Source organism: Lethenteron reissneri, chromosome 70 (assembly GCF_015708825.2).
Source record: "Lethenteron reissneri isolate LAM-NWPU_2019-01 chromosome 70, ASM1570882v1, whole genome shotgun sequence".
In the NCBI taxonomy this organism is placed as follows: domain Eukaryota; kingdom Metazoa; phylum Chordata; class Hyperoartia; order Petromyzontiformes; family Petromyzontidae; genus Lethenteron; species Lethenteron reissneri.
In genome coordinates, this window is record NC_083848.1 from 2113713 (window position 1) to 2122324 (window position 8612).

Genomic DNA, 8612 nt, shown 5'->3' on the forward strand with positions numbered 1-8612 from the left:
CTCTGTGGGTCAATGTGCCTCTATGGGTCTCTGTGGGTCTATGGGTCTATGGTGTCTATGAGTATGGGTCTCTGTGGGTCAATGGGTCTATAGTGTCTATGAGTATGGGTCTCTGTGGGTCAATGGGTCTATGGTGTCTGAGTATGGGTCTCTGTGGGTCAATCGGTATATGGTGTCTATGAGTATGGGTCTCTGTGGGTCAATGGGTATATGGTGTCTATGAGTATGGGTCTCTGTGGGTCAATGGGTATATGGTGTCTATGAGTATGGGTCTGAGTGTGTAGAAGCATGCGTTTAGAGTATTCGGCTGCTATACATTTCCACGTGACGATGATGATAGTGATTTAGGGGCGTTGCACCTGGTAAAAAAAAAGAATTGGCCCAAGCTGATAAGACGCCGTAAACAAACGCAGGGCAAAGTCGTGTATCTGACCCATCGTACCACCACCATCCCCACCACCACCACCACCCCCAAAGATAAAGACCCCCAGTATAGCCTTAACAGACTGTAGGGGCAAGTGCTGCACCTATAAAGGCCGGCAAGGCACACGAGGGGGTGGGTGGCCAACACCACCCTAGTAGCGATGTTTACACACCGCACCAGGAACTAATTTGAGGCTGAGTCGACCTAGGGGGAGGTCCAGGACCGGTTCAAATAATCGTCACCGGTGGTGTTGGCCGCGAGTGGGAATCGAACCCGGGTCGCCAGGTTCGTAGCGCAGCGTAGCGCTAACCGCTGCACCACCGCTCCCCAAGACTACCATCACCACCTCCACTACCACCACACCCACCACCCGCGTCTGATCAATTAGCCGCCCACTCCCGACCTTCAGACACACACACGTAGGCAGAGCTTCTTTCGCACCGTACGTATCCAACCGTGTTGTGTGTGTTGAACTTCATAGACTACACGCTACACTCCATTACCCTACACTATACGCTACACACTACACTTGTATACACTATAAACTACATACTACACTATACACTACCCTACACACTACACTACTCTACACACTACACTACCCTACACACTACACTACCCTACACTATACACTACATTACACACTACACTACCCTACACACTACACACTCCATTACACTACACACCACACTACACTACAGCACACGACAAACTACACTACACACTACACTACATTTACCATCTTTTCGATTTAAAGCTTTTGTGACTGCAGGGATTCATCTTCTTGGTTCTTTTGGTAAAGTCACGTAGAATGGAAATAATAAAATAATAAAAATAAAACATAATAAAATAATTCTCACGACGTTTCGGCCACAACGCAAGCAGCCGTCCTCAGGTGAAGAACAGGTCTGTCATTCAGACTCTGTCTTCTCGACAGACCTGTTCTTCACCTGTGGACGGCTGCTTGCGTTGTGGCCGAAACGTCGTGAGAATTATTTTATTATGTTTTATTTTTATTTTTTAATTATTTCAATTCTACGTGACTTTACCGAAAGAACCAAGAAGATACATTTACCATGTAAAAAACAAAATAACGCCTCTTGTTCTTTCGGTCACCCCCCGCCCCTCCCCCACGCCCCCCCCCCCCCCCCCCCCCCCCACTGACCATCGTCAACCCTCCCTCGGCGCACCTATCCCCCAGGTGTGGGCAGAGCAAAGTCCACGACCGACTCTGGGGACACTTTGTCTGACCGCGGCGGCGATCCTCGTCGGCGGTAGGGCAGATATCGGTGCCGCCGTCACCGTGACCATCACCGTCGTCACCACCACCAACAACATTACCACTGTGACCAGCAACAACACCACCACCACCGTCGTCACCACCACCACCAACAAAACCACCACTGTCACCGTCACCACCACCGTCACCACCACCATCGTCACCACCACCATCGTCACCACCAACAACACCACCACTGTCACCGTCACCACCACCATCGTCACCACCAACAACACCACCACCATCACCACCACCGTCACCACCACCAACAACACTACCACCGTCACCAGCAACACCACCACTGTCACCACCACCGTCACCACCACCAACAACACCACCACTGTCACCGTCACCACCACCATCGTCACCAACACCAACAACACTATCACCATCACCAGCAACACCACCACCGTCACCACCACCACCACCAACAACAACACCACCACCACCACTGTCACCACCACCAACAGCAACATCACCACCACTGGTACCGCCGTCACCATCACCATCGCCGGCACCATCACCACCGTCACCACCACCGGCACCACCACCATCGTCACCACCACCGTCACCACCACCGTCACCACCACCGTCACCACCACCGGCACCACCACCGGCACCACCACCGGCACCACCACCATCGTCACCACCGTCACCACCACCGTCACCACCACCGTCACCACCACCGTCACCACCACCGGCACCACCACCGGCACCACCACCATCGTCACCACCAACACCACCACCACCGCCACCGTCACCACCACCGTCACCACCGGCGGCGTCACCGGCACCACGAATCTGTCGCCTTGCCACAAGATGCCGTCCATTACTCCCAGCCATCATCATCATCAGCCTCATCAGCAGACTCATCAGCAAAATCATCATCATCATCAGCAGCATTGGTCGCAATCAACCGCGGCCATGCCGCCGCCGCCGTGGTTGCCGGCTACGCCAACGGCACCGTCCCTGGCACCGTCTCCGGCACCGCGTCGCCCATCCGGCGCCACCGGGGGGGAGGCACCGGTGATGGCGGTGGCGGTGGCTCGCTACGACTACACGGCCGGACGCCCCGACGAGTTGTCGCTGTCCAGGGGGGCGCGCGTCGCCGTGACGGACAAGGGCAGCGACGGGTGGTGGCGGGGCCGCTTGCCCGGCGGCGCCACGGGATGGTTCCCCGGGAACTATGTCGCTCCCGGTGCGTCGGAGGACTCCATCAGGGACAGCGGCCACCGCGGCCACCGCCACCGCGGCTACCGGGAGCGGCGGTCAGCGGCGGCGGGGGCAGCTGGACGTGGCGGCGTTCTTGACCGAAGCCGTACTCGTGGCACGAGGATGGGGGGGTGGTGGTTGTGGTTGTGGTGGTGGTGGTGGTGGTTGTCGCAGCTGTGGTGGCGGCGGTGGTGATGGAGGAGTAGGCGGTGGCGGTGATAGAGGAGGAGGTTGGAGAGGAGGTGATGGTGGTGGCGGTGATAGAGGAGGAGGTAGTGGTGGCGGTGATAGAGGAGGTGGTAGTTGTGGTGGTGGTGGTGGTGGTGGTAGTAGTGGTGGTGGTAATGGAGTAGGTGGTGGCGGTGATAGAGGAGTTGCAGGTAGTGGTGGTAGCGGCGGTGATAGAGCAGGTGGTGGGAGAAGAGGAAGTGGTGGTGGTCATGATAGAGGAACAGGAGGAAATGTGCTGGAGGTGGTGGTGGCCATGTACCCGTTCAGCGCCAGCAGCAGCAGCGAGGAGCTGAGCTTCGCTCTGGGCGAGCACCTGGAGGTGCTGGGCAAGCCGCTCGACGACCCCGAGTGGTGGCACTGCCGGAGGGCCGACGGAGCCACGGGGCTGGTGCCACGCAACTACGTGCGGGTGGGTGTGGGTGTGGTGTGGTGTGGATGGGGGTGGGTAGGGTTGGTGGGTGGGTAGGGTGGGTGGGGGTGGGTGTGGGTGGGTGTGGGTGGGTGGGTCGGGCGGGTGTGGGTGGGGTGAGTGGGTGGGTGTGGGTGGGTGGGGTGGGTAGGGTGGATGGGTGTTTGAGTGTGGGTGGGTGTGTGTGGGTAGGGTGATTGGGTAGGGTGGTGTGGGTGGGGTGAGTGGGTGGGTGTGGGTGGGTGGGGTGGGTAGGGTGGATGGGTGTTTGGGTGTGGGTGGGTGTGCGTGGGTAGGGTGATTGGGTAGGGTGGGTGTGGGTGGGTCGGGTGTGGGTGGGTGGCTAGGGTGGGTGGATGTGGTGTTGGTGGGTAGGGTGGGTGTGGGTGGGTGGGTGTGGGTGGGTGTGGGTGGGTGAGGGTGGGGGTGGGTGTGTAGGGTGGGTGGGTCGGTTGGGTGGGTGTGGGTGGGTGAGGGTGGGGGTGAGTGAGGGTAGGTAGGGTGTGGGTGGGTCGGGTGTGGGTGGGTAGGGTGGGTGGGTGTGGGTGGGTAGGGTGGGTGTGGGTGGGTAGGGTGATTGGGTAGGGTGGGTGTGGGTGGGTCGGGTGTGGGTGGGTAGGGTGGGTGAGTGAGGTGTGAGTGGGTGGGTGAGGATGGGTAGGGTGGGTGTGTAGGGTTGTTAGGGTGGGTAGTGGGTGTGGGTGGGTGAGGGTGGGTAGGGTGTGTGTGTGTGTGTGGGTGTGTGTGTGGGTGTGGGTGTGTGTGGGTGGGTGGGTAGGGTGTGTGGGTGTGCGTGGGTGTCAGTCGGGTGACTGGAACCCCTCCGCCGGCCCCACACAGGTGCTACCGGCGACAGAATCGGCGGTGCCGCACATCCACGGGGACCCCCACAATGGCACGGATGCCGGGCGGACCCACCACCACCAGCACCACTACCGGCAGCTACAGCAGCAGCTACTACAGCAGCAGCTACAGCAGCAGCAGCAGCCCGTGCAGGGTACCGTGAGCCGGTTCCCGTGCCGGCCGTGGTACCGGGGCTCCATGAGCCGCCACATGGCAGAGGCGGCGCTGAACGAGCGAGGGGAGAATGGAGACTTTGTAGTCCGCGACTCGGAGTCCTCGGTGGGCATGCGACTGGCGTCTCGGTCTTGTCTCCATGTGTCTTGTCTCTGTGTCTCTCTCGCTCTCTGTCTTGTCTCTCTGTCTCTCATCTCATCTGTGTGGAAGCTACCTGGTCTGTCGCTCCGCGCGAAGCTTCGGGTCTTCTCGGCCATGGTCATGCCATCCCTTCTCTACGCTTTGTGAAATGTGGACCCCCTAATGGAACGTCTGCGCCGGTTAGAAACATTTGGGCCGGACTGCCTACGATCCATCCTGGGTTTAACCTGCAGGCTGGATTGTGTGAGGAGCTCACAAACTCTCGAAAGATCTGGACAAAGTCCCATCGGTGAGCTCCTCTAGCAGGTAAGGCTGCATCGGATAGAAGGGGCTAAACGGGCGTGGCACGGGCTAGAGAAGAGATGGAGTGATGTGGTACAGGAGGACGTGAAGCTGAGTGGACTTGCCGATGACCGGTACCAGCGGTGTCAAGATCGGCCTCTGTGGAGGAGGCTCGTGAAGGACGCTACTGGGCAGTTGGAGGCAGTCGCCCTCCAACAACAACGGAGGGGGGAGGAGCGACGCTCACAACAACGAGCGGAGCGCCGGGTGGCTAAAGCACAGCAAGTTGGCACAGGTGGTGCATCAGCCACTCGTCTCGGTCATCTCAGTCAGTCGACCTGTGGCACCTGGGTCTGCCCCGTGACCTCCCGCCAGCGGGCGTACGACACTTCACATGGCCTCAACGTGCACAAAGCCTGGCACAAGCGTCGTGGTGACGTCAGTGCCACTTTGTGGCGAATGGCGGTTGTTGTTGGGTGGGTTTCCTAGAGCCGCGCCCGGCCGCCTTTGTCTCCCCAGTCCACTCCGCACCAATTATATGAGGCCGGCTCGACCTCGGTTGGGGAGGCCCAGGACAGGCTCAGATCATCGTCATTGGTGTTGGCCGCGAGCGGGAATCGAACTTGCGTCTCTGGGGTTCATAGTTCCGTGCATAATTATCAAAAACAGTCGATGGATCTCTCTGAGTCTCTGCTCTGGGTGGCCCACAGTCGCACATCGCCACCACCACTCCTGCCGGGGAGGTTTTAATGTTTCCATTCGTGAATCATCACCACCACCACCATCATCACCACCATCACCACCATCACCACTACCATCACCACCCCGATCACCATCACCACCATCACCACCATCATCATCATCACCATCATCACCACCACCATCATCACCACTACCATCACCACCCCCATCACCATCACCACCACCATCATCACCACCACCATCATCACCACCCCCATCACCACCATCATCATCATCACCACCACCACCACGCTGATGTGTAGAGGAGGAACGCCATGAGCCGTCAAGATCTTTGTCACCGATGCCCAGGAGGTAACTACTGACGCCCCCCCCCCTCTCATCCCCCCACCCCTCTCATCTCTTCCCCACGGCCCCCCTCCTCTTCCCTCCTCCCCCCTTTCATCCCTCCCCCTCCACTCTCCTCCACCCCCCTCACTCCCTCCCCACCCCCACTTCACCTTTCTCTCTCGACCCCCCTCCCTCTCCACCCCCCCTCCTCCCTCCCTCCTCCCCTCATCCCCCCACCTCTCCACCCGCCCTCCACCCTCCTCCCTCCCTCCACCCTCCTCCTCCCTCCCCCTCCTCCCTCCCCCCTCCTTCCTCCCCTCCTGTCTCCCACCTCCCTACCCCCCCCTCCCTCCCCTCTTGTCCCCCCACCTCCCCTCCCCCCTCCTCCCCCCTCCTCCCTCCCCTCCTGTCCCCCCACCTCTCCTCCCCCTCTTCACCTCCCCCCCTGCACCCTCCCTTCCTCCACCCTCCTCCCTCCCCTCCTGTCCCCCCCCCCTCCCCTCCTGTCCCCCACCCCTCCTGTCCCCCACCTCTCCTCCCCCCTCTCCTCCCTCCCCTCCCCTCTCCTCCCTCCCCTCCTGTCCCCCACCTCTCCTCCCCCCTCTCCACCTCCCCCCCCTCCCCTCTCCTCCCCTCTCCTCCCTCCCCTCCTGTCCCCCACCTCCCCCTCCTCCCCCTCTCCAGCCCAGCGACCTGTCGCTCTCCGTGAGGGCGGCGGACAGGAATCGGCACTTCAAGGTGGGCACGGCGGGCGGCGTCTTCCGCATCGGGCAGCGCCTCTTCGACTCCATGGACGCCCTCGTCGCCCACTACGGCGAGGCGGCCCCCATCTTCTCGAGCGGAGCCGGCGAGAGGCTCTTCCTCGTGAGGCCGTTGCCGTGACGGCCGGCTGGCGCTAGGCGATGGGTACCGGGCGTGGGTGACGCTTGCTACCGACGATTTCCCGGCAGCGTTAAGTCTCCCGGTCCAAACTGCGTGTGATAGCAAGCCCTGGGCGGTAGCTTCGCCGCTGAGAATTTCGAACCAAGGGACCGGTGGCGTTGATGCAGTGTCTCAAGGGCCACTGGACTGACATTGGATGATGGGTACTGGGATGGGTGACGCTTGCTACCGACGATTTCCCGGCAGCGTTAAGTCTCCTGGTCCAAACTGCGTGTGATAGCAAGCGCTGGGCGGTAGCTTCGCCGCTGAAAATTTCGAACCAAGGGGCCGGTGGCGTTGATGCAGTGTCTCAAGGGCCACTGGACTGACATTGGATGATGGGTACTGGGATGGGTGACGCTTGCTACCGACGATTTCCCGGCAGCGTTAAGTCTCCCGGTCCCAACTGCATGTGATAGCAAGCGCTGGGCGGTAACTTCGCCGCTGAGAATTTCGAACCAAGGGGCCGGTGGCGTTGATGCAGTGTCTCAAGGGCCACTGGACTGACATTGGATGATGGGTACTGGGATGGGTGACGCTTGCTACCGACGATTTCCCAGCAGCGTTAAGTCTCCTGGTCCAAACTGCGTGTGATAGCAAGCCCTGGGCGGTAGCTTCGCCGCTGAGAATTTCGAACCAAGGGGCCGGTGGCGTTGATGCAGTTTCTCAAGGGCCACTGGAGTGACATTGGATGATGGGTACCGGGCGACGCTTGCTACCGACGATTTCCCGGCAGCGTTACGTCTCCCGGACCCATCTGCGTGTGATAGCAAACCCTGGGCGGTAGTTTCGCTGTGTGTCGGTTCAGGCAATCGAGGGTTGTTTTGGGGAGGGAGGGACGGGGCGGGAAAACGAATGCCGGCCAAAGTTGGACGCTGTCGTCAAAGGGAAACAAAGATCCCCCGTGTAGCCTCTAGCAGACTATTGGGGCCAGTGCTGTTAGTAGCGAGTAGCAGCACCTATACGCAAAGATCCCCCGTGTAGCCTCTAGCAGACTGTAGGGCCAAGTGATCTTAGTAGTAGCGAGTAGCAGCGCCTATGTGGTGACTGCAGATGGTTGTGTGATGATCCCAGTGATGAAGACTGATGAGAGTGATATGGTGACTGCAGCTGATGATGCTGATACCAGTGATGATATTGATGAGAGAGTGATATGGTGATGATCGTTGGGTCGTGAAGATTATCCCTCGAGAAAAACGCTCGAGTGATGCCGCTGGTGGACATTCCACGTTCCCAGGGCGGGAGCCGGGAGTGCTTTAAGTAGGGCGTTTTGCGACCAATATCATCCATAGAGGGGGGGGGGGGGGGTGGGATATTTGGTGGTGGGATTTGGTAGTGAGAACGCGTAAATATAACAAACGCTGTGTCGTTAAACCCGCAACCACCCGACACTCGGGGCTGTTGCAGTGGGGGTCCCTCCGCCTGATGCCAAGCGAACGGGCGCCTTCAATAAAGTGCCATCTCAAAAGAAGCGTGTCAAATCGTCATTGCACATCGATTAACCGTGTTTCTTATTCGTATGTTTATGTTGTTGGTATCCTTAGGTATTCATATCCAGTGTTTAAATGGAATATTACGAGGTACGTTCGGGTGAAAAAGGTCTAACTTTCGATGCTATCCACACGAATTGAGCCTCTAACCGCGAATATTCCCCACACTCGCTTCAT

General features: G+C 59.3%; 1 protein-coding gene across 1 annotated transcript; it reads left to right on the top strand.

Moving 5' to 3' along the window:
• The first annotated feature begins 1634 nt into the window (after positions 1-1634).
• On the top strand, positions 1635-8238 carry LOC133361000 (cytoplasmic protein NCK2-like). Its single transcript, XM_061579883.1, has 4 exons — positions 1635-3077; positions 3121-3555; positions 4396-4677; positions 6709-8238. The coding sequence occupies exons 1-4, from the start codon at positions 2523-2525 to the stop codon at positions 6904-6906; spliced, it is 1470 nt and encodes a 489-aa protein (XP_061435867.1). The 5' UTR covers positions 1635-2522; the 3' UTR covers positions 6907-8238.
• The last annotated feature ends 374 nt before the right edge of the window (positions 8239-8612 follow it).